Consider the following 27,082-nt stretch of genomic DNA (forward strand, 5'->3'; position numbering starts at 1 on the left):
CAAAATGCATGAAACCACAAAACGAAAAGGAAAAACCAAGAACCAACCGCGCCAGCTGGTTTTTCCTTACAGAAACGCTCCGCGCGTGACATTTGTTTGCGTAGCGCTCCCGAACCGCTTGTTACGAGCACTCAGTGCTCGTTAACTAATTGTTCTCTCATATGCGCTTTTTCGTTGTCGAGAGGGGCGAACTAACCGAGTAGGATACACCACGAACAAACCTAAGCCTAATGGATCCGGCTTGCCTGCTCCCTCTCCGTGCTCCCACTTAATCCTACGTCTGTCTTTTTTTTTTTTCTAATCTAATCATCTTCCCCTGATGATTTTAAAGGGGTAAGGTCAGACCTTATTTTGTTTTAATTAAATCAAGGCACGTAGACGGGAGCATGATGGTCTCGTCCAAAGCCCAATTGGCCTAAAACCCGGCCGCTCTCCTCTTCCCCCACTCCACCCCAGATCCCCAGCCCAGAAAACTCTCGCCCCGCCGCCGCAACGCATCACGCTTCCTCCGACCCCCTCTGCCCCCCTCCCCGGAGCTAAGCACCCATCCCACCCAAATGGCGGCGGCGGCGGCGAGGAACCTGGTGCTGCGACACCTCCGCTTGGCCGCGGCCCCCGCGTCGTCGGTGGCCCTCAGGCCGGCAGCGGCACTGCAGGGGGCCCTGTCGCGGCGGCGGTGGATGTCGTCGGAGGACGCCAAGGGGTCGTTCCTGGACAAGGACGAGGTCACCGAGCGCACCATCAAGGTCGTCAAGAACTTCCAGAAGATCGACGACCCATCCAAGGTCCCCCTCCAAGCCCTCCTTTTCTTGCTACCAGTTCCATAGTAGGATCAAATCAACAGCTTGGATGCCCAGTGTTCCCTTTTGTTTATCATTTCTTACATTTTCTTTCTGTTGGGAGGAAGCAACATTGATCGGCGTTGTTTCAAATGTTGACATGTTGTACGCTGTTGGTTAGATAGATCTCCCCTCCTATTAAGCAATCTAGCTTAGCCGCTTATAGGTATTACTAGCAGGCGGATGCGCGGCGGCACACCGCCCGTGCAGAAACTCGTGTGTACATCTATACTATTATTTATTATTCCGAGCGGAGAATAGGTGGTAGTGGATTTGAGAGCGAGCTGGGCGTGCGTGTGTTTTTATTTGTTTGTTGGGAGAGAAGAGATTTCCACCGTTTGATGATGCCTGCCCAGAATCTTGTTGAATTTTCGAAGCTTCTGATTGCAATTTCACTCCTGCTCTTCCATCCTGCATCTACCACAGAAGAAAGCAATATGGTTCTATTTTTTTTTCCAACTTGAACTTCTTAGAGCACATAAGATCCGTTGCATGAAAGCAGCAAATTTTACTTGTTTATGTTGTAGAAACCCAATCAATGACTGACAGATCCATCCATCCGTAGTTTTTGCTTTATATTTGGAGAAAAAAGTAGGTGGTTTTCCTATTGCAAGCATAGCAAGGAAAAAGCAGTGAGTGATCATCTCTCTAAAAAAAGATTACTGATTGCTTGCCTAAGAGTTTGAAATATTATCCAAAAAAACAGTCCCTCAAAAACAATAAAAAAACAATGTCCCAGATTAATGCCAAGGCATAAGTAGGACGACTTTGCAAACTACCAATTGAAACAGAGGTGATCCCTTGATCCAATTGTCTGAAGACCACACATGACACGTGAGTAAGATTGCTCTTGGATTTGTCTTAGTTATGGCCAGAAAAAAAATTGATGCTTGCTTTGACAGCAAGATTTTCTTTTTCCATTTAAAAGTAGGAGGGGTTTCAAGACTGCCAGAGTGCAAAATTTGATACACCTGCGAGGTAGAAGAGTATCCAGGTGAATGGAATTCAGTTGATACGTCCAGAGATCTTGCTCTATATGAGTACAGAATTAGCCAAGGTGAAGAGGACTACTCACTGCTCAGACAGAGGCAATGGGAAATAAAATCTCTGAGATCTTCGCTCTCGAGTACTATCTTTGTAGATAAATGAGTATCCAATAACACAAAAGAGAACAGCTCAGGCCGCTGGTGGCTCAAACAACCAGTAATCAGCAAGCCCTCTTGACAATGTTAGTAGACACACTGCTCACAATGGTTGCAGCATACACCTTAAACGACATCCACAGCCAAAACCCTCGGCAAGTTAGTTATGTAGACCAAGAAGCTAATTTGTTATGTACCATAGAACCAAAATCTAGACATAATAGCCATGTCAAGAAATGTCTACCATGTACACCAATGTTTCTTAGAATATAGATATGCCCCCCACAATAAGGAAGAACAAATCTGAAATTAGTAATCAAGCAGGACAGTTACGACTTGCGACAAATATATTGTCTAATTAATCAAATGGTATGAGGCTTAGAATATTGGCTCAGATAGGTCTATATGAAATGTCAAAGGAATATATAGTTAGTAAAAGTGTAAAACTATTAGCACTCAAACAACACCCTTAGATATGAAGCGCAAAAGCAGCTATCTAATTTTCATAAAATAACATGCTTTCTTCCACCATATTGAGATAACCAAAATATGAAAATATTGACTAATTATACAAAGTACAGATGCAACTATTGATAATACAGATACCTATGCTTGCTAGCACCAATATCTGAAACAACATGTTTAGATATTTTCATATTGCTGCTATATGAAGGTATTGATCTGAAATAGCACACCAACATTGGGCAGCGGGGAAGACCATGGGATTAGTCTGCTACCTCATGTCTGTTGTCGGAACTACCTTTGGGCTCCCAACTACCATAAGGAATTAATTGTACCTTACTCACTGCACAATATGAAGGACAATACATGTCGAATCACTCACAAATCAAACCCATATCTCATGTGTATGCTAGCTTGGTGGCTTGTTGTTGCTTCATATGCCTTGTTGCCCTCTCTGCGTCACTCCGTGCTCAGTCGATCCTGAAATTCATCAATTCCTTGTGAAATCTCCAATTGACATAGATCTGGACACACATGAAGGGAATCAATACACTAAATATTAAAGGGGTAGTAACAAACAGAATATTTTTGGATTTAAGGAACAAATTCTCAAACATTTGATCTAACAGCGTAAATCAACCATGATCATTACCATTAATTTGTATTGGTCAGCTTGCAAAAGGGGATCTATCTTCGTGAACAAACAACAGATAATGACAACAATGAAATGATTAGGACAAATTTTGCTAGTGATCTATAGAGACATGCATGATAGCAAGAGTCTAAAACTTTATAAATAACTGATGTCTTTACCTAATCACGACCCGTCTATTTTCATATAATTGATATATTGACAAACACTATGGCAGACTACACATACCACTTTAACCAGGTTCTTGGGAACAACAAGTTATCTTTTTAGATAATTCAATAGCATGGATTGTGTGTGTAGGTGCATTCACCATGCCGTAGGGTGCATCAGCCTTGTTAGAATCAATTTCAAGTTCTTGTGGCTAACTCCAATCTCTTGATGCAGACCTGAGTCAAGTACTCCTCGACCCTGCAAGAAACACATAAAAAATTAGCATAAGAAAACATGCCATTCTAGTTAGAGGATTGCAAAGTCAGAACAATCCATTTTGAAACAAACTGTCAGCAATGGAATACTTCTTAAGGATTATGCCAAACCAATCAATTTAATGTATGAGGTAGATTTGCAACCAAACAATCAACTATATATTATGTGGCAGCATATAGTGTTTCTAAATTTTCATTTCTATTAACCACACTAATTTGTGAATGTTTCTAACGAAAACCGGTTTATGTTCCAACTAAATGGATCAACTAATCAGTAACAGAAAAACAAAATCAAATTGCTATACATGTAACGACCATTTTCAAAAGATCGTACATGCCAAAAAAATCCAAGTACATGACAACTTCACATATATGAAGTTGTGCAGCAAGTCAGCCAAGATTGGTCAAAATTCACCACACATAGCATGAGAAAAGATACAGGGTCATCGCCTCCAAGTTCACGGATGCAACCATGTGGAGGGAACGTGGCAGCAGCCTACTATAGAGCAGGAGGAGGCACCCCTGGGTAGAACATGGGCCAGAGCACGCACAATGTGTGCGGACATGGCCGCGTCGATGTGCGGCTTGGTACACCGGGAGGAAGGGGCAAACTGGAGGTGGACGTCGCTCGTTAAGGAAGGTCGCGGATGACGCGGACACAGCGCTGCCACCGGCTTTGAGAGAACAGAGGGAGGGGCCATGGGCGTGGAGAGCCGCCACTAACCAGCCAGCGACAGCCGGCGGCAGATGGTGGCAGGCGCGCGAGGGATGGATGCGATAATGGAGGACTTCTCATGTGCGGTGGTAGAGATTGAGAGGAAACATATGTAGGAGGGGGAGAGCCTAGAAGGAGAGACTGGATATTTTCAACGAAGAGTCGGGGTCCTTCCGGAGAACACCGAATACGTGGAAAACGAAGACCTTCAGCAGTAAATTCCAAAAGCAGTAAAAATTAATCAAAAACAGAAAAATCAAACTTGTACACATGTCAACACAGGGAGAGCCAACGCCCAAACCTATGGATGCTCATGAGGAGCTCTAGCATAGCCACTTTAATTATATGTATGCATCCGAGTTTGTATGGATTTGAGATGGGGAGGAACCACTGGCGGAGCTTTCAAAGCCAGAATGCCCGAGGAATCATTCATGAGTGGTTTTAGATTATCAGTTCGATGACATAACATGTGTGCCTTTTTATTAGTGCGTTCTTGTCATCACTATGCTTCTGTTGATTCGCATGGGCAATCTTTCTGCTTTAGCTCACTAATATTTGGTAACTGATCAGCTGATTTCCAGATCCAGAACATCTTTTAGAAATCTGGTGATTACTGTTTAGAGTTAATTGCGCACTGCACCTCCTATTTTGACTTGAGTTGTACAAAACACTAGTTAGTCACGCATAGGGCGTGCTCGCTGAAGAAATTTGCCATCCTCGCGACAACATAAATTGCCATGAAAAGTTTTTGTTTTGCCATGCCCTCCCAGGGAACGTCAGCACAATAGCATTTTCGTTTTTTTATGCACTGTAGCTGGTGTTCTCTGTGACCTAACTCGAACTAGGTCATGTAAAATGATTGGATTGCAAACGAATAATATGTTTCACTACACATAGTAAATTAGCAAAAAATGGTGGGAACAGAAAACCATTCATAGCAACCCAATTTTCCATGCTGTGAACCATCTAATTTTCAGAAGAAAAACTGCGCTAGCTAGCTTGCATTTACTTGCATTCTGAGTCTTTGGCCTGCACAATTGTGCTACTGAAGTTTACAGCAGAGCAGAGGTAAAATGCTGCAGTTTCAGCGTTTGGGCATGGTGATTTGTTTCTGTTTTGCTTTGGTTGGGTGGACTGAATTGCGGAGTGCTCCTTGTGATGAGTTTTGTAGCGTTTGAAATCATTAATTGGTTTCTTTGCATTGTCCTGTAGGTGAAAGCAGATGCCCACTTTAAGGATGATCTTGGCCTAGACAGTTTGGATGCAGTAGAGGTTGTGATGTCCTTGGAAGAGGAATTTGGCTTTGAGATACCTGACAATGAAGCTGACAAAATTGACTCCATTAAAGCTGCAGTGGACTTCATCGCCTCGCACCCCAAAGCCAAATAAGCAAAGGACTTGGTCCTCTACTTCTAGTTTTTACCGCCATGAAGCTCGTGTCAGATGAGAAACAGTTCCTCTGGGGTTGTGTGCCATGTTCAATTTCAAGCACCGCCTTATCCGAATAATATGTTTGATATGAGAAGGATAACGTATTCCTGTATGGAGTTCTCGCTAGCTATTAAAAGATCTATGTCCGGAGCCTCCGGTTGTTTTGAAGACTGAGTTGTGATTTTGATTGTGTATGACCAACTGAAGTATCAATTTACTCATATGTGCGCTGAATGCTTGTAATACAGGTCGTATCATCGTTTGCTTGTTTGAAGAGTTGCAGAATTCTTGACAAATGTTGTGTGCTGTTGGCCTCACGTCTGCCTGCCGTTTTTTAACCCTCCCTCCATAACCAGTGTGCATAAGCTATCGACGCTGCACTTTTACACTGCAGGGTTTAATTCTCTTGGCAAACTTGTAAAAATGTTAGGTGAAACTTTTTCCTACCCCAGCGTGCTCGATCCATATCTGACAAATCTAAAACAGGTAATATTAACATGATCTATAACACTAAATACATCCACAGCACAAATCTAAGATCTATAACACTAAATACATCCATAGCACAAATCTAAGACAATATGAATCGGATGGAGCATTATTTTTCACTCGTATAAATTAAGTACACAATGAAAGAAGTGATTTGGCAAACCCTTATTGAAACGGTGGGAGTAATAGACACACATATCATCTATTGGACCGACTAAATAAAGTCATAAATTTAGTGATATATGTTTCCAACTCGGAAGCACAGCAGATATTTCCTGCCATGTTCATTTTTAGCCTAACAAAACTCTACATCACTACTCTCTTTACACAGCAAAATTATTCCTATATGTGACGGAACATTGCTAATACTTATTTACAAAATGGCTAGAGCGAGTATCACCAACAGCAGGGATAAAGGCTGGCGTAACAGCCATCATTGGGCTCAGCTCATTGCAACTGCACCCAAGTTGCAGTCCCAGGCTTCTGAAAAGAAGCTGCACAGCAGAGTTAAAATACTTAATAAACCGCGTAACACCTTAAGCAGATCCAGAGCTCCTCCTCTGGGTGCCATCTTTGATGCTCCTACTCGACACCACAAATTAGAGTCTTGCCATTCGCATCTTATGTTCTCATCAGGTCAGCCCAGTAGGTCAACTAGGCAGAAGGAGTCTGGTCTTGCAACTCTTCTGCATCATTGTTGTCATTGTTTTCAGCTGCATCTGCAGGTTTCTCAACATCACAAGCAGCAACGGGTTCCTTATCCTCACCCGTGCTCCTCACTAGTCTCTTTGATCTTTTAGGCCTCAGGGAAGCAATATGCTCCTCATTTTTGACAGGACCACTCTCAGGAACATCGCCATCCGCACCATCATTATCCTGTGACTTTGGAGGTTTCTTGTGCGAGCTTTTTTTCTGGAAATATATATTAGTAGTTAATTAAACAAATGAAGCTCACACATAGCAAGGCTGAGAAAGTTAGGTGAATCTAACAAAGCCTCAAGGAAACAGCATGTTTGAGGTATCATGAACAACTTACTCTGGAGGTTACCTCGTAACCACTACATGTATCGACTTACCATCGTGATCATCTCGTGACCACAAGGAGCTCGATCTTTACCCGCGGTCATCACATGACACCGTAAAGATCAACCAACTTCGGTATCAATGATACCACTGTGATCCTCTCACGATTACATAAAGATCAATCAACTTCTTTCCTCATCGAACCAGGATTGTTTATTAATCAGGTTATTATTATTACTGTTGACCCATAGTGTGACCTACTATGAACTGGGCCCATATCCCCATATCCGCGGACACGGCTATCAATAGATTAAGGACTGGTGCAGGCAAAGATACTGAAATTGAAAGGGTAAGATAATGCAGCTCATTTTGTTTTGATCATCTCTTTGCATTTTTTGGTAGAATATGTACTAAAATGCAAGCTAAACCCATCTATGCATGTCAATCACACAAGGAGCTAATGAAGTTCTATATGGGTGCCAATCCAATATGTGAAACTGCATCACTTGTTCCTTTATATCTGCTTCAATTGGAATTTTAAGCTTGCATACTAAGGGCCCGTTCGGCAACAGCCTAGCTTCCCAAACTCCTCAACTTCTACTCCTCATTCCGGTTTCTAGCTTCTCAAGTGAAAACTAGCGATGGAAAAAACGTTCGGCGTCGCAGCTCCAGCTTCTCATCGCTGACATGGGCTGACAACTTTAGATGGGGATGAGGCCCGCCTGAGAGGGAAGGGAGCAAAGCCCAGCTCAGTAAGACATACAGCGGCACCTTTTTCCTCGTAAAGAAAATGTGCAGCGATGGTGAGAGAGAAGCTACGGAGGAGAGATTATTCGAACCGGTATGCAGAGGTCACTTGGCGATGGCAGCACCTTGTAATAACGCTCAACTGCAACCTTTTCATTTTCGCAGAGCCAGGGAAAGGCACCTTCTCCAACTCCATCAAATTTGCACTAAGAGAAGAGCCAGCTTCTAGATTTGAGCTTCACGGAGTTCACACGTTCGGCTCAGCTCCACCGTGGAGTTATTGAAGTTGAGAGCTGGGGTGTTGCCGAACGGGCCCTAAGTAATGCCTCAATGATTTTGTGTTTGTATACGCACAGGGTGATATGAATTCCTAAGAAAATACAGAAAAAGAAACCTCAAAGCCCCAACCGAGGGTGTGATTTATCCTATCACAAAGAAAGAAGTGACTCGATGAAGCAGCACAAGGTTGTGGAGGAGCAACTCCACCTTGCTGCTACAATGTGTACAGCACAAGTGTTGAACGAACAATAGATATCGCTCTAGAGGCGAATGTAGAGGCCAAAATATGGCAGCAGGAGTTCAATCCAGAACTCCTAGAGCACAAGATCTACTCCAAGATCTTAGATAAGAACACCAGGTTCTATTATAGGTTGTGGGGTACATAGTCTGGGTACAAAGTAGAGGCTTTGGGAAGCCTTCACATACTTCTACTTATAGCTGGAATACTCTAGAAAACATTTATTAAGTTTCACCATTCTACTCATAGCTACTCACAACTAGAAGACTCTAGAAAACAGTAGGTAGAGTAGAAAAGAAAAGAGAAGAATACTACACTAGAGTGGAAGCATCTAGAAGTAACCAAACAAATATAACATACGATTTTTCTTCCTCATCTAGTTTTCCTCATCACTCGATAACTCAGAAACGTTTCTCTGTGTACCTTTTTGCTGGTTGTATTATCTTGTTCTACAGGTTCTTCAGTTGGATCATCCAAGTCTTCAAGCTTCAAATCTCCTTCTTTGTCAACCTTGATGGCCTTTGCTCGCCTCTTCTTTAATCGATCCTTTGCCTAAAGGGGTGAATATGCAGATGAGGAATATTCTTGCCAGACTTTTACCACTAACTCAAAATCATCTGTAAACACTCAAAATGAACTCGACAATTCTTAGAAAATGTTCTGGTTTGAGCGAAGTGGTTGCTGACAAAGGTCTGAATTACGAAAGCCTAAGGTTTTTCAAGGCCCATCTGTACCAATTACCCGATGCTTGCTAGAAACAAGGCACTGTACAGTTTCTCCATAAAATTAATTCATAATCGGCAGAATCGCTAACACAAGACATATCAGTAAACTCACAGCCAAACAACCTAGCAGAGATCATGTTCATGGTGGGATGGCCTTTCCCTGTGAGTTAAGAGAAAATGAGAACCAACGAAACTTTCCAATTTAAAACTGATTTTGGAATTAAAATTTGTAGAGATATTAGACCAAGTAGCATTTCAAGATACAAGTTGGCCGTGTAGATTTCATTGCAGTCTGTAAAAAGATGGAAATGATATACCCCCTTAGTTCATATTTACATGACATAATAGCTCTCTTTGGGCACTCGGATTAAGGAGCTGATACGCCAGCCCTATTAATTCCTTCAGAAGTATGTGTTCGAGTAAAAAGCCCATCTTTAATGCAAGTCTGTTCACAATGTAACATATGCGCTTATACATCAAATGATGCATGCACAACAAACACACCTCACGGTATTGAAAAGCAGGAGTAAAGAGTCAGTAACATTTAAAATAATGCCCACACAGAGATCATGTAAAATGTTATCCTCAAACAAAATAACAAGTCTAAATCATCATCTACTTATGAGGGAATAATTTACCTGCATTGATATTTCTTTCAATTTGTGTGCAATCTGTGTATCATCAAGAAGTAATGAAACAACATCCTCTTGTCTCATCAGATGATCATCCTGAACTTGTTTCCCTTTCATAACCAACTCTTGCACTGCATTCTTCTGCTTTGCCCTTTGCAAGATTTTCTCCTCAATAGTGTCTTTGCATATAAGTCTATACACGGTTACCTGCAATTCCAGGTTTGAAATAATATATAAGAAACTGAGCTACTCAACTATTAATTATAAGTATTGGTGGAATTTGTATATTCGGATAACAGACTAGTGTTATTTGAGCTGGTGAAAGAAAACAGTTAACAGATATGAGATGAACTTCAGTGCTTTTTTTACAAACACTGAAATTAGTGATCAAACAAGGTTTTAAAAGTCCAAAAGACTAAATACAAGTTAACAGTTAGCCAGAAACCATGAAAAATGAAAGATTGGCTAGTCTCAAGCTTGTCCAGCCTGGTATAAAAAAAGGGTTACAAAGCATGTTTGTAACTTTAGTTGTGTTGTCACTCAACCCCAAAAAGCATGACATTAATGACAGCAGCAATAGCAGCATGACCTATATAACAAGAAACAGAGGAACCCCTCTGTCAATATTGTCAATTATGCAGTAATGATCTCATAATTAATACAAGTCCATTCAAATAATGAATACATCCAATACAGGATGTAGAACCTCATGATGGCTGCCTATGGATGAATCAGTAACAACACAATAATAACAAATCATCTTCTCTGGTAAACGTTCAGACCCATTTACAAACGAATCTTTACTTGCCATGATGTTGAATAGTTACCGGCCAAATAAAGACAGTCAATCTAGAATAGAGACAATGAATCTAGATTTAGGCATTAGATTACAACATTCCTACCCAAGGAATACCAGGGACAGAGTCAACAGGATCAGCAATTTTAGTACGAAAATCTTGGACAAGATTGGCAGATTTAGTCCGAGAATCTTTGTAATAACGAAGAATGCACATATTTTACAAACAGTAGTTCTAGTATGAAAATCTTCAACAAGACTGTCATAAATGCACATATTTACAAACAATATGGTGCTAAAGTTGCAACAGGTTGCAAAGGCAGCCCTAAAGTAAACAAGTGAATGGTAAACAAAATTACACAATTCACAAGCACATCACACACTTATACAGAATACCATAGCCAGTAAAAAATGATCAAATAGTAGTTCAAGAAACCATGGCTAGACAATAGTATGTTGTTATGTGGGGAACCACATATGGACGGAGGGCCCAAGCCCTGGACGCACCACCCCCTGGTCCAGCCCAAAGTGGCTAGGATTCCTGTACTGCTACAAGTAGTTATTAAGGTTCAGATTCGTATTAGGTTCAGAGTCCAGATTAGTTAGTAGGTTCAGATTCGAAATAAGTGCAGAGTCCAGATTAGAACTTGTTCCAGAGTCCAGATTGTATTCCCTTTAAGTCAGCTTGTCAGCCAAGTTATTCCTGTTATATATGGGGCTTCTCCCATGATCAATAAAGCATCAGAATTCAGAGTATTACTATCTTTTAGGCCTTCGAGTAATTAGAGTTTGTTCCATCTGGTATCAGCGTCATCTACGATGGTGAACAATGACAAAGACGACAGCGGCAACATCAACCTCGCGCTCAAGGAGCTAGCGGCCCAGCTGAAGGAGATGGTGGTGCAACGGGCCACGGATCAGGCTTTCATGGAGGGCCTCGTCCAGCACCTGAACACCTTGGAGCAGTGCCCCAGCGCTCCACCTTCCACCTTGGTCGACCTGCGCGCGGCGTTGCCAGCAGCCAGCGGCTCCTCCGCCGCCTCCTCTACACCGTCTAGTACCTCCGCCGCCCTCGCCACCACCGGCCCCACCACTGTCCCCACCCTCCTGATCGCAGGATTTGATCCACGCTTTCCCCCGCCGCTGTCACCGGCTCACCGCCCCAATTTCCGCCTCCCAATTCTTCCCACAGCAACCTCGTGCTCACCCTCTGTTCAACCCAGCTTTCCACCACGCATCTCTACCACCACTTCCCTACCAACAGCCACCCGCCAATCCTTATCAGCCACTTCCTCGAACACTACAGACCCAGCCCACCTATGCCGCCTCACCATACCTCACGTCAATTGCCCCCCTCGTATACCAGCATCTTGGTTCTGGCTCCGGGTCCGGTGTCCCACGCTTTCACAAGCTTGATTTTCCTACTTGCGATGGTTCCGTCGATCCGCTTGGCTGGCTTCATCAGTGCGTCGATCCGCTTGGCTGGCTTCATCAGTGTGAGCAATTCTTCTAGGGACAGCGCACGGAGGAGGCTAACAAGGTGTGGACAGCGGCATACCACCTAGTCAACAATGCTCAGTCTGGTACCTCCAGTTTGAGCGTGATCATGGCATTCCCTCCTGGCAGCACTACAAGGAGGCGTGTCACCTTCTGGGCCATCTGTACACGCCAACCCCTTGTGCGAGTTGGCTCGGCTTCCGTTCACCTCTACCGTTGCCGACTACACCAGCAGATTTATGGAGCTGTTGTGCAGGACCAGCAAACCATTAAGCTCAGCCCAGCAGCGTTTCCTGTACACAGCCGGACTTCCTGAAGGCATCAAAGTCGATGTAGAGCTTCAGCAACCGGTGGACCTCCACACGGCAGTATCCCTCGCTAAGGCATATGAACAACGCCATCCGTTCCCGACCACTCATGGCCCCGACACGTCCCCGTGGTTCAATGTCTTGGGCACAAGGGCTGACCTTGCTGCCTGCTGCACGCCCATGCCACAAGGCGTTCCTGCTACAACTGCTGCCCCTACACCGGCTCCTCGCACTACGAGTCGCCTCACGCCTACCGAGATGGGTGAACGCCACTGCCAAGGCCTCTGTTACAACTGCGATGAGCAGTACGTCCCAGGTCATTGATGTGCACGCTTGTTCTTCATCGAGCTCGATGATTTTGCGCACGAGGATGCACCTTTGGAGACGCCACACATCTTGCTTGACGCCATCACCGGGCTCTGGAGTATCTGCGTGATTGACACCATACAGCTGTGTATCGTCATCGGCACTCATACCTTCACTGCATTACTGGACACAGGCTCAACACAAAGTTTCATCGACTCGGTCATGGTTGACGCACTCGGCCTAACTCCAGAGACTCATCCCGGTCTATGGGTCATGGTGGCCAACGGGACACGCTTGTTAGTGTTGGCCTATGTCGCGACATCTCCATCAACATTGACGTCTGCCACTTCCGGGTTGACTGCTTCATGCTTCCACTTGGCGGCTTCGACCTTGTCCTTGGTGTCCATTGGCTCCGTTCCCTCGGACCGATTTTGATCACCATAGCATGACTATTGTCCTTGCTGGTTCCCAAGTCACATGGAACGGATTGGTGGTGCCCGCCTTGCCTGCTGTTCGCACGATCACGAGCGAGGACTCTGGCCTCATGGGTGACATGCTCGACGAGTTTGCTGACCTCTTCGCCACTCCGACCATGTTGCCTCCAGGACGCTCTCGACGAGTTTGCCGACCTCTTCGCCACTCCGACCATGTTGCCTCCAGGATGCTCTCGCGACCACCGCATTCGGCTTCTACCTAACACCACGCCAGCTACTATCCGGCAATGCTGCTATGCGCAACTCCAGAAGGACGAGCTCGAGCGCCACTGTACGAAGATGTTGGCCCAAGGCATCATCCGCCCCAGCAACTCGGCCTTCTCTTCACCCGTCCTCCTCGTCAAGAAACGGGATGGCTGTGGGAACGGATTGGTGGTGCCCGCCTTGCCTGCTGTTCACACGATCACGAGCGAGGACTCTGGCCTCATGAGTGACATGCTCGACGAGTTTGCTGACTTCTTCGCCACTCCGACCATGTTGCCTCCAGGACGCTCTCGACGAGTTTGCTGACATCTTCGCCATTCCGACCATGTTGCCTCTAGGACGCTCTCGCGACCACCGCATTCGGCTTCTACCTAACACCACGCCAGTTGTTGTCTGGCCATGCCGCTATGCGCAACTTCAGAAGGACGAGCTCGAGCGCCAGTGCACGGAGATGTTGGCCCAAGGCATCATCCGCCCGAGCGACTCGGCCTTCTCTTCACCCGTCCTCCTCGTCAAGAAACGGGATGGCTCGTGGCGCTTTTGCGTCGACTATCGGGTGTTGAACGATCATATCATGAAGGAAAGTTTCTAATTCCTGTTGTTGACGAGCTACTGGATGAACTCCGGGGCGCTAGGTTCTTCACCAAGCTTGACCAGCGCTCGGGGTATCATCAGGTACGGGTGCACCCTGATGATGTTGCTAAGACGGCGTTTCGCACACATGATGGCCACTATGAGTTCTTGGTTATGCCATTTGGCTTAACCAACGCACCAGCAACCTTCCAGGCTTTGATGAATGACATCTTGCTCCCTTTTTTGCGCAAATTTGTCCTTGTTTTCTTTGATGACATCTTAATCTAAAGCTCATCCTGGTCGGAGCACTTGCGCCACCTTCGTGTTGTCTTTCAGGTCATGCGGCAGCAGTCCCTCTTCCTCGAGGGCAGAAAGTGTTGCTTTGGTGAGTCCTCCGTGGCCTACCTGGGTCATGTCATTGTTGCTGATGGGGTGGCCATGGATAAGGATAAGGTGCGCGCGATTGCTAACTGGCCTACGCCTCGTTCTTTCCGGGCGTTACGCGGCTTCTTGGGGCTGGCCAGCTACTATCGCAAGTTCATCAAGGACTTCGGCATGCTCGCTGCCCCTCTCACACGCCTAATGAGCAAGGAGAGATTTTGGTGGTGCCCAGAGGCACAGGATGCCTTCCAGGCGCTCAAGCATGCCCTTGGTCAAGATCCGGTGCTCCAGATGCCGGACTTTGACAATTGCTTCATTCTTGAGTGTGACGCCTCCGGGACTGGCTTTGGTGCTGTTCTTCAGCAAGGTGCGGGGCCCTTGGCCTTTTTCGGTCAGCCCATTGCTTCATGCCATGCCAAGCTTGCTGCCTATGAGCGGGAACTCATTGACTGGTTCAGGCTGTACGTCACTGGCGGACATATCTTTGGGGTCATGCCTTTACCGAACGCACCGGCCACTACAGCCTGAAGTTTCTCCTCGACCAGCGGCTTTCGACAATCCCTCAACACCAATGGGTCAGCATATTGTTTGGATTCGACTACATTGTCGAGTTCCATCAGGCCGCCTCAACAACGTCGTTGACGCCGTCTCCCGTCGTGATGCCGATGCAGCATCTAAGCTTTGTGCTCTCTCGCTGCCAATCTTCACCATCTTTGAGGACCTACGGCGTGAGATTGACGCTTCCCCCAAGTTGACCTCCCTTCGTGATGGCATTCGCACCGGTGATCACGACCACCCCTGAAGGTATGCTGACAACTTGATTCTTCATGGGCGTCAGGTGCATGTGTTGCTCACCTCCCCGTCCATACCAATGATTTTACTACATGCTCACGGCGCTCACGAGGGGGTCCAAAAGACGCTTCATCGACTCCGAGTTGATTTCCATGTCCCTAGTGATCGCTAATTGGTCCATGCTTGTGTAATCTGTCAGCGCAACAAGACAAAAACACTCCTCCCTGTCGGGTTACTTCAGCCTCTGCCGGTCCCAACATCTGTGTGGAGTGATATCTCCATGGATTTCATCAAGGCGCTGCCAAGTTTGTGATCCTCTCGGTCACTCACCGTTTCTCCAAATATGCAAACTTCATTCCATTGTCCAATCCATACACAGCTGCCTCTGTGGCGAAGGCATTTTTTGAGGGCATTGTGCGCCTCCATGGACTTCCACAGTCCATCGTCAGTGACCGAGATCCTGTCTTCACCAGCAATTTTTGGCGTGAGTTATTCAAGTTGTCCAGCGTCCAGCTTCACATGAGCCCAGACTTCCACCCCCAGTCTGATGGGAAGACTGAAGTTGTCAACAAAATCATCGCAATGTACCGTTGCCTCACTGGTGATCGGCCACGACGGTGGGTCGAATGATTGCCCTGGGCGGAATTCTGGTACAACACATCCTACCACTCCACTCTTCGTGCCACTCCATTTGAGGTTGTCTATGGTCGGCCACCGCCACTCCGCTCTTCATGCCACGCTCTTCATGCCACTCCATTCGAGGTTGTCTATGGTCGGCCACCGCCACGTCTTCGTGACTATGTTCCTGGCGAGGCCAAGGTGGCGGTTGTGGACACCGCCTTGCAGGATCGCGCCAACTTCGTTCGTGAGGTTGGTGAGCGTCTCATCAAGCGCAGCAGCGGGCAAAGCATTATTATGATGACAAGCATCAGGAGCTGGCATTTGGCGTCGGTGATTGGGTGTGGCTTCGCCCTCACCATCATGCAGCAGCATCATTACCAGGTCACAAGCATGGCAAATTGTCTCCTCGCTTCTATGGGCCTTTCCAAGTCACAGAAGTCATTGGTTCTGTTGCATATAGACTCGCGTTGCCTGCTGGTACTCGGCTCATGTTATATATGGGGCTTTTCCCATGATCAATAAAGCATCGGAATTCAGAGTATTACTATCTTTTAGGCCTTGTAATTAGAGTTTGTTCCATATGTATACATTGAGGTTTAACTTACCTCCTTCGTCTGACCAAGTCTGTGTGTTCTATCCATTGCCTGCTGGTCTTGTGTCGGATTCCAGTCAATTTCGTAAAATATAACCGTGTCAGCAGCAGTCAAATTAATTCCTAGTCCCCCAGCTCTTGTACTTAGCAAGAAGACAAATATATCATTCCTGCAGACAACAAAACTCAGCTGAGGTCATGTTTGAGGAGTGTTATAATCTCAGTGCAGTATTTATGTCCTATACAGTATCCACTAATGCCTTACCTGTTCTGGAAATTCCGGACCATGTCACGACGATCAGAAATTGCAGAAGACCCGTCCAGTCTGAAATACTTGAATTTCCTGAAATTCATGTAGTCCTGAAAATAGCAGTGCATGACACGCAAAGTTAGATAAGGGTTCAAACTTACGATCATAAACTCAACAAGATCTTTTGAATGAGTAGTTCATAGATACAGCTCCATATGATAGTAAGGCACACACTTCCTTGTTCATTTCAGTTCCTTCACAGAGTTCACAAGGCCAGTCAAAGAATAATGGAAACCTAGGATGCTCCTAAAGTTTCTGAAACACGGTACTCAACATTTTGCATCCTGTTAGTCAATTATGTAAGCTCAAATCCACAGTGATGTTTTTAGATGTGCATGCATAACAAAGTTTTTTCTAAGAATATTATTATTATTTTAGCAAATCTCAGATCTATAACTCCAAACTAAGAAATTGCAAAACTATCACCCTATCCTTGCTAGCTGCAACGAAAAGAGCTGGTCGTGGTTGTTCGTAACGAAAAGTGGCTTCTCGTTTGGAGGGGCAACAAAAAAATCGCAACATCAACGCATTGAACATCGTGACACACTGGAGCTGCCTTGGCCGAATCTTCACGCCACCAGGACAGTATTGACGAGGAGAATCCATCCAGATGAAGGGCTCGAATCATGCATTGTGCAGGACGAATTTTGCATCGCACTCGATGAGAAATTTTGCAATCACTTGCACTCATCTACACATCTGGATGTAGCCAGCCACCTAGACATTATCCCTTGTCCTATTTTTGCACTTGGCCGTGTGCACCATGATTCGTGGCAACATCAGGTTCATGTCCACGGATAGCACGAACGTAAGTTGAGCTCCAGCACATGGGGGTTGGGCAGGCTGAACCCGTGATTTCGGTTGTGGATGTCGCGGTTCTCCGGCTGAACCAATGATTTCCGCCGTGGATGTCAGGGTTGGGCACGCTCGGGCTGAACCAGCGGTCTTGGCCGTGGATCATGTCATGATGCATTAGTATTGGTCTAGGAGTCTTTATACTATGTTTCCTTTCCTTGCATCTCAAGTCTTGTGTAATATATATATGCCCCTTGGGCCTTCAATAGAGATAAATTGCTTTCATAACATGGTATTAGAGCCTAGGTTTAGGTCTCCGGACGCTGCTACTCGTCCTCACGATTGATTTTTTTTTGTCGGTCTCGTAAGATCAATTCTTTTCAGTGTTCTTCCGATAGTTCTCTTCTCGATAGATCTCTTCGCCCGTTGTCAATGCCTCTGCCAGATCGGGCCGCCGGCTGCCTTCTGCCAACAAGGGGCATGACAGGCGGCTGTCAGCTTACCCTGTGCGTCACTCTTCCTCTGCTAGTTTTCCTGGCTACTGCTGCTACTTACGTGTTGCTCCTCCTACTGCTTGCATGCTATGACTCCTACATCTACTCGTGTATCTTCTACTTACGCGGTGTCTTCCTATGATGTGGCATCTCTTCGTTATCCCCGGCTTGACTCGACAGGTCTTGAAGACTCTTCATGCTATGGCGACACTCAAGACACGGAGATTTGGATTATCATTTTTTTTCTAGTATTACACTTCTTCAAATGCAATGCCATTGCATACACTCTGCATTTGAGGGGGGTGTTAGGAAGTATTAGTATTGGTCTAGGAGTCCTTATTATACTATGTTTCCTTTCCTTGCATCTCAAGTCTTGTGTAATATATATATGCCCCTTGGGCCTTCAATAGAGATAAGTTGCTTTCATAACAGATCACACGCACGAGTATGTACTAAAGCTTGTTCGCCGATGCTCGTACAAGCAACAAACATACTACCTTCACCGATGTGCGCGTACAAGCAAGCATGGATTCAGAGCAACACATGCACATATACTTACTAAAGCATTCAGGCTTGTGCACTGATTCTCAGCAAGCAGCTGGATCAATGCGGAGCAATACGTGAGTATGGCACGTGCAGCTATTGTTGCAAGCAGCAACTAACAGCAGGTCTTCTTTGCCGCCGGCAGCGACCAGCTCTCTTCGTTGCGGCTGGCAACGACAGATCTCTATTCGGTGCCGCTAGCAACAGTACGGTGGTAGTTTTGTGATTTCTGATTTGAAGTTATAGATCTGAGATTTGTTAAAATAATAATAATAATAATAATATTGTTTTTAAAAATCCCCATGCATAACTGGGAAATATAGCGGTTTTAGTGGAACCAAAGTATCCAACATAACATAAACACTTCACTATAGAAAATCAGCACAAATCTACGAAATGAAGATAATTGTGATGGCACAAACTTTCAGCTAAACAAATTTCAATAACATTTTCCCATGTGTCTGATCTATCTATCTAGTGCAACCACTGTTTTAAAATATAAAACGTTTTGGCAGTTTAAATTGAACTGCCAAAACGTCTTACATTTAGGAACAGAGGGTGTCTAAAGAAAGCAAAATTAAAATTGTGAATTTACAACCTCCGGGGCCAGTATACAGGGCCGGAGGGCCCCCTAGTTTTCTGAGTCAAACTTGACCACCAATTTATCAAGGAAAATATGTCCCAAAAAAAGCATACTGTTGGAAACATCTTTCAGAAGCAAATCCAATGGTACAATTTTGGGGGTATATAACCCATATTTTCTTAGTTAAATCGGTGGTCAAAGTTCTTACTCAAAATACTAGAGTGGCCTGCATACCTGTCCGGAGGGAGTAACTATTATTGCAAGAAAGATCTGAACATTTTTCTATAGTACCTCAAGGATGTCCAACATTTTAGTCATCTGAGCAAATAGGAGCACACGGTGATTTTCAGCTCGGAGTTGCCGCAGTAGTTTATCTAACGTGTGGAGCTTCCCAGAATCCTGTCATCAAGCATTTCATGACAGTTAATAAGGGGTCATAAATATGTGCAATAAAAACAACATTACACCAACTTTTCATAATGATCTATACGAAATTTTCGGAAAAAATGTACAAGTAGTTAAGCAGTTCATGAAGCTAAGTAGCTAAAAACTGATTTAAAATCATAACTATAAAAAGAGAATGAAATTGTGCAGCCAAAGCTACAAACCTAAACAGACAATTTCTAGCATTATATGCACAAGCAAAAGTTATAAACTTACCGTGAGCATTTTAGCTGGATCAAAATTACTCATAGGCGGAGATGACCCGAATATCCTGTACGGTAACTGTAGCATCGGCTCAGGGATGGGCAAATCAGTACATACTTCCTGTATGAAAGTATTATGACCATTCAGTATTCTAGGACCATTAAACTCGGAAATGCGAGCAAATCCCAGAAACAGCTTCTTGATCCAGGGATCATGCATCTCATCTGTTAACTTGTAGGCAAAATTCCGATCTGAACAACAGACATTTATCTGGAAGAAGAGGAAAGGGGAAAGGAGGGTTAACCAATACGGCCATAGTTACAAGTGACTAACATGCATAACCAAAAAACATCTCCACTATATAGAAGTTCCAGAATTTTAACACTAAAGCTAAGATTACTGAACAGATGCCCTGATGCAGAAAGAAATGCAAAAACCAGCGTCGACACAGATGAAACAGATGGGCTTACCGGCGGTGCTCTAGCTGGTGGGATAAAACCATATGTTGAACGAAGAAGCCGTATGTTCGAGACAAGCCTATCATGGTGAGAAAGCACTAGTGCTTCACACGGGTTATCGCTCAGGCCTATTTCAAATTTTGTTCTGAGCAAACTGGAGTCTGCCCTTTTAGGTGAAAGCAATAATCTAGTAACAGCCCGGACTTTTGTGGCATCATACTGACTGAGCTGGAGATCAGAACCTTCTGAATCAAGGAATAGATCCACGATTTCATCAACATACTCCATCTTGCAACGTGTCGCTGAAAACACTAGTCTCTCAAATAATGAAGAAGTGACCAGGAAGGAAGCTTCAACTGGGGACAGATTCGTTAAACGTGTAAAGCCAAATGCACCAGATGGCAGAATAGATGTGGTTCGTGAAGTTGATTCTGGAACTGCCGAATTATGGATATTGCTTGGCAAAAAAATATTGAACAGCCTGTTGATATATCCATTCCGGAATCCACAACCATCGACGGGTATTTCTGTGTTACAGATGATCCCTTCATAAACTAACTTCGGAATCTGTGGAGATTGAGAAAGAAATATATTAGTAGTGTTTGACTGTCTGTGCTCAAGAAGAAATGTATTGTAAACCATATGATCAACAAAGAAACTGTTAACAGAGAGATCGTACCTCAAACACTATAGGATTCCTCTTGCCTGCATAATGTATATCTTGCAACTCCCCAAATGGGGGAGGAAGAAGAGAATTTGGGATTTCCGCAAAATAAAAGTAATAGCTTCCCTCATTGCGCTCGAACAGCTCTGGATGATTGCAGACCTAAGAATTACGCAGAGAACAATATCAAGAAAACCCTATGAGTTAAAAAAACCTACACTATCATAATTTTCAGTAGGGACCTAAAAAATAAACTAAATAAAATTTAATTGTCGGAACTGTACCTTACGTAGCTGCATGACAATATTCATCAGGCTAAGCAGCTTCTTATCATTTAGATTGCCACGACTTCCATCAAGCAACTCATTAAGAGAGATCTTATTCTTTATGGCTTGATAGAAGATTTGCTGGCGAGAACTCAATCTGCAGGGCACAATTTCTTCTTTCTTTTCCGTCATTTCTGCTATGACATCAATCTTAACACGGCGGAGCATAAACGGCTTCAATATAGCATGCTGTGCAAATAGAGAACATGTCATAATCTTAAGAAATAGCAAGGCTGTACCAAACTTTACCCATTTGAGAACTTAAAAAGTCTTCTAAACAAGCCCAAGACATAGGCAATCACTTGAAATAATCATGAAACCATGGCATTCACTATATATGACTATCTTACCAGTCGACTAAGTTGATGTTCGTTCAAGGTCCCTCCATGTTCAGCATGGCCCTCAATCCTGGAAGGCCAAAAAACATAAGCAATAAAGTTAAGACCAAAAAAAAACATAACTTCTGTACGAAAACAGTACCCTTTTGAGAACCACTCATTAAACTGTTCGTGGCTGTCAAACAAAGTGGGCATGATGAAATGAAGAAGTGCCCATAGCTCAGCCATGTTGTTCTGAATTGGTGTCCCAGTAAGAAGCAAGCGATTTCTACAGTTAAAGCTCAGCAAAGTCTTCCAGCGCTGGCTGCAGTATAGAGCAAAAGGATGGTAATTATTTGTCAAGCAAGGGCCATGCAATAAGGAAAAAAACAGAATAAACAAATGAAGATAGGCACAAGTTACAAGACACATGAAAAATCACCTGCTTGAACTTTTTATAGCCTGGGCCTCATCCAATACCATGTACTGCCACTTAACACGTCTCAAAAGCTTCTCTTCATTCACAAGTATCTGATAATTTGTGATGAGAATGTGGAAGCTAGCATCTCTATAAATGAGAGAAACAATGTCACATGATTGGTTTATGACCCTGTTATAAGAGAGACAATGAAGATAGCAATGCTTCGATAAGAATCTACCTCCGATAAAGACGCTTGGGATTGATGTTCTTGCGAAGAACCACCCTTTCTGGGCCCCAATATGGGAGTATCTTAAGATCAGGGCAGAATCTGATTACCTCTTCAGCCCAATTATTCACAACAGATGCAGGAGCAACCACCAGGAAGGGACCCCATATGTTTTTATCCTGCATGAGACACCCATGTCATATCAAATGCTTGCTATGCAATATTAAACTACAACATAATATGACATCTCCAGAAGGAATAAACAAAAGAGCAAGAGATAAATTAAGTTCAGATACAACTGAGATCAGGTTCAAAAGTAACACGGAACGAGATCTAAAAGCAGTTGGGCAACAAATAACTAAATGAAAATTTAAGAAAATATATTCATAAACCTCAGCCAAGTGGGATAAGAATGCCATAGCCTGCACAGTTTTGCCAAGACCCATCTCGTCAGCAAGAATGCCATTTAACCCCTGCAAGAAATCCAATGTGTGACGTTATAACCTAATAATGGCAGTCACCACAAGTGACCAAAATACAATAGCTCTGTAAGACTTTACCTGTTCATAGCAATTGACCAGCCACTGCAAGCCCTTTAACTGATATTCTTTTAATACACCTTTAAACAACTCAGGGGTCTGCACAGATGACTGCTCAGGCATTGTTGAGCTGAAAACAAGATACTCCCAGGCAATCAGCTTTAGAGAATACAATTTCTTTTGTTCTACAATGCTTGTTTGCAATGAAAAAAGACAATTCCAGATATAGCTTACGGGTGTAAGAGATCAATCTTGCTAGGCTCCATAGTAGCTGAATCGTCCGTTGGAATGCCAGACTCCGAAGATTGACAAAGCCTCACAATTTCACTATCAAATGCATTTGTCATCCTTTTTTGTTGGGAAACGGCATGCTGAGCAGCTCTAAAAGCCTCTCTTTTTAATTCAGCTTCCTCGGGATCTTCCTCGTCATCAACCTCAGGAGCAGATCCCTCATCAGGCAGTGCTGATTCGCCAGCCTTATTCTGCATAAAGTGACTATAGAGCTCAGTTTGGGATAGCAGAAAGTTGAGCCTCTGCTGCTGTCTTTTTGCTTCGCGTAGTTCCTCTTCTCGCTTCAAAGCTTCAGCTGCATCTCTTTCCTCTCTTTTCCTCAACTCATACTGCGAAACAGGCACAAAGAATAAGTGACGTAATATTTTGTCTTGTTCTACAGCGCACAAGGGCAATAAACACCATGTGCTAAACTGAACTGAAGGCAATACAAGACAATACACAAAACATTAATAGATTTGGGATAACGGTACTCGTATAGTGAAATGGCTCAGGGGATGTAAGAAATGGATATAGTATAATCAACTCATATAGTTCAATACTGTGAAATAGATAAGCATTCCTAATAAAGACAGATTGTATACTTTTATAATTGCAACAAAGTTAAACAATTGTAAGCTTATGAGACAAATACCTGTTCCTTGTCTACCCGTTTCCAAAATATCAACATATCCCTAGCAAGCTTCCTTGTGCGTACTGGAGCACTTCTCATCAGTTTCAGTGACCTGCTGACCTTGAGCTTCACCTGGAAGTTAAACAAGAAATGAGTAAAGGCTTCGAAAGACAAATTGTTCAGCAAGAATGTAAACTAGAACACATTGAAATGGTGTCATGCTTTAAGGTGACACAATAGACAAATGCAATACCTCCCGTTGACAATTCTCAGAAAAGCGTTTAGCATCCATTTGCCGTTTCTTCAGCAAAGCAGTGAAATTTCTGTGATGCTTTGGAATGTTTCTAGCAATAATATGCCAGCGTTTCAAAAAACTTGCCAAATCTTCTTTCACATTTTCAGAATGTTCCTTTTTCACTATTTGCTTCTTTGGCAAGCTCCGCTCGATAATCTGCATATATGACATCACATTGTTGCTAAGTACACTAATACAACAGCATGAAATCAAGTATTTTAACAAATGAAACCAACCTCATATGTATCTCCTTTTTCCAAGACTTTAACATAATGAACCTGCAAACTACCAGATTCTGAAATAATAGATCTTCGTATTCTCCCAGCTGATCCCTCTGGAATTGCAAAGGGGTCCTCAGTTACTTGAAGTGCAAATTTCTGGATCTTTACCCTTTCCTTGAGTGATTCATGTTGAGGCTGAGGTTCGGCTAATCCACCACGACTAGTAGCCTCAAACTTAAGGTCAGTGCCAAGCATTGCTGACAGGGTGCGCAGATCTAGCGTGCCATTCAAGAAATGCTCCTCGACACGTATATCAGAAAAAACAGGCAGATTAAGGGAAGATGCCAACTTATCATAACCCTCTGGAATTAAGTAGCTCACATTATCCCCCATATCCAAATAGGAAGAATCAAGTGAAGCTACAATCTTATTGAAACCACCATATGCACTAATAGATCCCATCCCATTATACTCAGGTGAGGTTTCTAACACACCTAATGCTGCAACATCCTTGAAATCACTTCTGTATTTCATAACTCTTGTATTGCCATTTTTGTGTTTTATCATTTGGGGGGTGTCTGCCCGAGGAGGATCAGAACCAAAAACACCCTCCTTATCCTTTGACCTTCTGTACTTTTGAACATGTTCACTCAGCATTGTACGGTAGTGCTCCTCGGTTATTTGGTTACTGTGGTCATCTGCTTCCTCATCATCGCTCGCAACACCAAGATGCCTTTTTCGCTTTCGATGCAGCCCATGAGAAGCATCACTCACACCATTGTACTGATCCGACAAGGACCCTTGACCTTAAAGGAAAAGTTGGGTGAGCAGCAAGATCCACGCAGATGGATTTTAGACATTTGCCAGAGAGAGAGAGAGAGAGAGAGAGAGCAAAGAAATGTACTAATAAAGCTTACCTTGACTACTCACGCTCCCATTTGGGCTACTATTCCCATATCGATCAAGATCTTCCGGTAAAGGGACCTTAAAGTTTAGCAATGGCTACAATGTCCAGTAAAAAAACCAATAAGAATGATATAGATCAACAGAAGTCAACAAAACAAGAGCAGAAACAAGTTGTCTGCTTCACCAAGTCAAAAACAAAAGGCAGATTCCCCGTAAAAAAAGAGAGATGATGTCCACTATTTGTATTTTCCACACTAGATCGCTACCTAAGGCAATACATATTTCAGTTAACCTACATCCACACAGAAAAAAGCAGACAGCAATAATACCACTACGGAATCACCAAAATGATAAATTTGTAAGCTCTAAGGGTAGTATAGCAAGAAACTAAAACCAAGAGTCATGTGGAGATCCCAGCAACTAAAAAACTTTAAATGTAACGGAAACATAGCTGACGTATGCAATTGCATCAAAACGATATCCTCCTAATGTATGAAATACTAGACAATCTAGGCAAAGGCATTAGCAGCAGAGATGATACAAGATGACAAGTGGTAAACCGGAGCAGCAGTAACCAGGAAACGGTAGCACAAGGCATCAGCCAGTAAGCATGATTGCAACACCATCACCAAATAACCTGCATTAGGTTCCAACTAGCGAGCCTCTTAACCCTGAGCCGAAACCGGCAGCTCCCACCCAAACCACTGCCGAATTGCACCTGCAAAACGGACAAACAAGAAACAGGCCCACCACACCCCGAGAGAAATCCCCGAGTCCAGTGACAAAGTGCTCCACAGCCATCCCCAGCCCCGATCAGTGATCACGCCGCGTCCCTAGCACCACGCAGAGAGGCCTCCAGTCAAGCGAAGAAAGAGAACAAGAAAGGAGCAACTACCTCGAGGTTGAAGAGGTTGGAGTAGGAGAACCCGCTGCCGTTGGCGGCGCCGCGCGGGGAAGGGCGGCGCGGGTCCATATCGAAACCCTAGCTAGTGCCCACCCGCGCGCGCGCGTGGAGGGACGCTCCGGGGGTGGAGCGGGAACCGAGGCGAACGCGGGGAGCGGCGAGGACGGCGGTGGGGGCGGGCCGCGACGGCGGAGGAGCCGGCGAGATTAGGGTTAGGGTTTGTGGACGGGAGGAGGGGGATGCCAGAGGGGACGCGGAGGTGGAGGGGGGAGGCGGATATGGTGGGGGAAGTAGTAGTAGGAGGCATGGCTTGGCCGAAGGGGAAGAGAGAGAAACAAAGGGTGGGCGAGGAGAAGGGAGGGTAGCAGGGAAAGCGAAACGGGACGGCAATAGTGCAAGGGGGTTTTCGGGGTTTCTCCAGTATAGAAGAACAAACGATAGGGCTGTTTGGGTTGTGACTATATTTGCTATATATTGTCATATGATTTTGGGAAATGTTCACGTACGGCAGACCGGCCGAACGATCGGCCGGTCGAGTATGAGTCGCACGATCCCTCTGGATCAAACGACATGTGACAGCCCACATGGCCACGTCGGTACCGCAGCCTCCTGGTCCACCACCGCTTCCCATCCCTCTCGATCCCTCTCGATAGTCTTATCCGTCTGCTCGTCCATTCATCCCAGTCCTTTCTCATCCCCTACCTCCAGCACCGCTCCCCATCCCCTACCTCTAGCAGGAGCGCCCAAATCAAGTCGCTGGAGAAATCACATCTGTTCCCCACCTTCAGATCGGGTTGAGACAGGGCTGTGCTCTTCCACTCATCCACTACTTTCTGATGCAAGGAGTACTTAGGGGCTGATGCAACCGGGGAAGCCATGGTCGTCCATCTCCCCCCCCCCCCCCGGGCGTTCTGCAACCGGCGAGGTTGGAGGTTGGTGCTGCAAGCAGCAGCGAGAAAGGTAACACCCGCGCCGGAATTTGATGTAACCAGGATCCACATTTTGTGATTTTTTTTGCTGCAACCAGTCCAAAAATTTGCTACCATCGTTTTGCTTTTTGCTACCACAGTTGGCAGTCTGTCTTTCGATTTTTTTTGCTTAATCAGATCCATCTTTTTGCTGGAACTACTCAAAAAAATTGTTACCATGGTCTTTGACTTTTGCT

The 27,082-nt window shown here is 44.5% G+C and overlaps 2 protein-coding genes across 7 annotated transcripts; one reads left to right on the top strand and one right to left on the bottom strand.

The window, feature by feature from the left end:
* The first annotated feature begins 432 nt into the window (after positions 1-432).
* On the top strand, positions 433-5,940 carry LOC123086008 (acyl carrier protein 2, mitochondrial). Its single transcript, XM_044507711.1, has 2 exons — positions 433-785; positions 5,448-5,940. The coding sequence occupies exons 1-2, from the start codon at positions 558-560 to the stop codon at positions 5,622-5,624; spliced, it is 405 nt and encodes a 134-aa protein (XP_044363646.1). The 5' UTR covers positions 433-557; the 3' UTR covers positions 5,625-5,940.
* A 298-nt stretch (positions 5,941-6,238) lies between these two features.
* Positions 6,239-26,215, bottom strand: LOC123086007 (chromatin-remodeling ATPase INO80). 6 transcript variants are annotated; one of them, XR_006440258.1, is made up of 23 exons: positions 25,909-26,215; positions 25,025-25,109; positions 24,123-24,913; positions 23,845-24,042; positions 23,613-23,723; positions 22,922-23,307; positions 22,709-22,817; positions 22,541-22,621; positions 22,161-22,327; positions 21,944-22,069; positions 21,665-21,826; positions 21,535-21,592; positions 21,143-21,373; positions 20,874-21,020; positions 20,207-20,761; positions 19,749-20,006; positions 19,380-19,487; positions 16,629-16,723; positions 16,377-16,533; positions 9,806-10,006; positions 8,866-8,994; positions 8,018-8,295; positions 7,011-7,900 (listed from the first exon to the last, which is right to left on the bottom strand). XR_006440258.1 is itself a non-coding variant. In XM_044507705.1 (22 exons), the coding sequence occupies exons 1-22, from the start codon at positions 25,984-25,986 to the stop codon at positions 6,810-6,812; spliced, it is 4,491 nt and encodes a 1,496-aa protein (XP_044363640.1). In that variant the 5' UTR covers positions 25,987-26,215; the 3' UTR covers positions 6,239-6,809. The 6 variants fall into 6 exon arrangements, 5 of the variants coding, with proteins under 5 accessions (XP_044363640.1, XP_044363643.1, XP_044363642.1 ...); XM_044507705.1 differs by lacking the exon at positions 8,018-8,295 and having other exon boundaries at positions 6,239-7,067; XM_044507708.1 differs by lacking the exon at positions 8,018-8,295 and having other exon boundaries at positions 6,239-7,067; positions 25,651-26,201.
* Between the last annotated feature and the right edge of the window lie 867 nt (positions 26,216-27,082).

The sequence above is a fragment of the Triticum aestivum genome, chromosome 4A, assembly GCF_018294505.1.
Source record: "Triticum aestivum cultivar Chinese Spring chromosome 4A, IWGSC CS RefSeq v2.1, whole genome shotgun sequence".
Taxonomy (NCBI): Eukaryota; Viridiplantae; Streptophyta; class Magnoliopsida; order Poales; family Poaceae; genus Triticum; species Triticum aestivum.

Excerpts from the sequence above, each read along its gene's own strand:
- LOC123086008 (XM_044507711.1), top strand. The coding sequence starts at position 558 with ATGGCGGCGGCGGCGGCGAGGAACCTGGTGCTGCGACACCTCCGCTTG. Across the intron at positions 786-5,447 it reads AGATCGACGACCCATCCAAG|GTGAAAGCAGATGCCCACTT; the intron begins GTCCCCCTCCAA and ends ATTGTCCTGTAG.
- LOC123086007 (XM_044507705.1), bottom strand. The coding sequence starts at position 25,986 with ATGGACCCGCGCCGCCCTTCCCCGCGCGGCGCCGCCAACGGCAGCGGG. Across the intron at positions 24,043-24,122 it reads AAAAAGGAGATACATATGAG|ATTATCGAGCGGAGCTTGCC; the intron begins GTTGGTTTCATT and ends TCATATATGCAG. Across the intron at positions 16,724-19,379 it reads AAATGTTGGACATCCTTGAG|GACTACATGAATTTCAGGAA; the intron begins GTACTATAGAAA and ends TGCTATTTTCAG.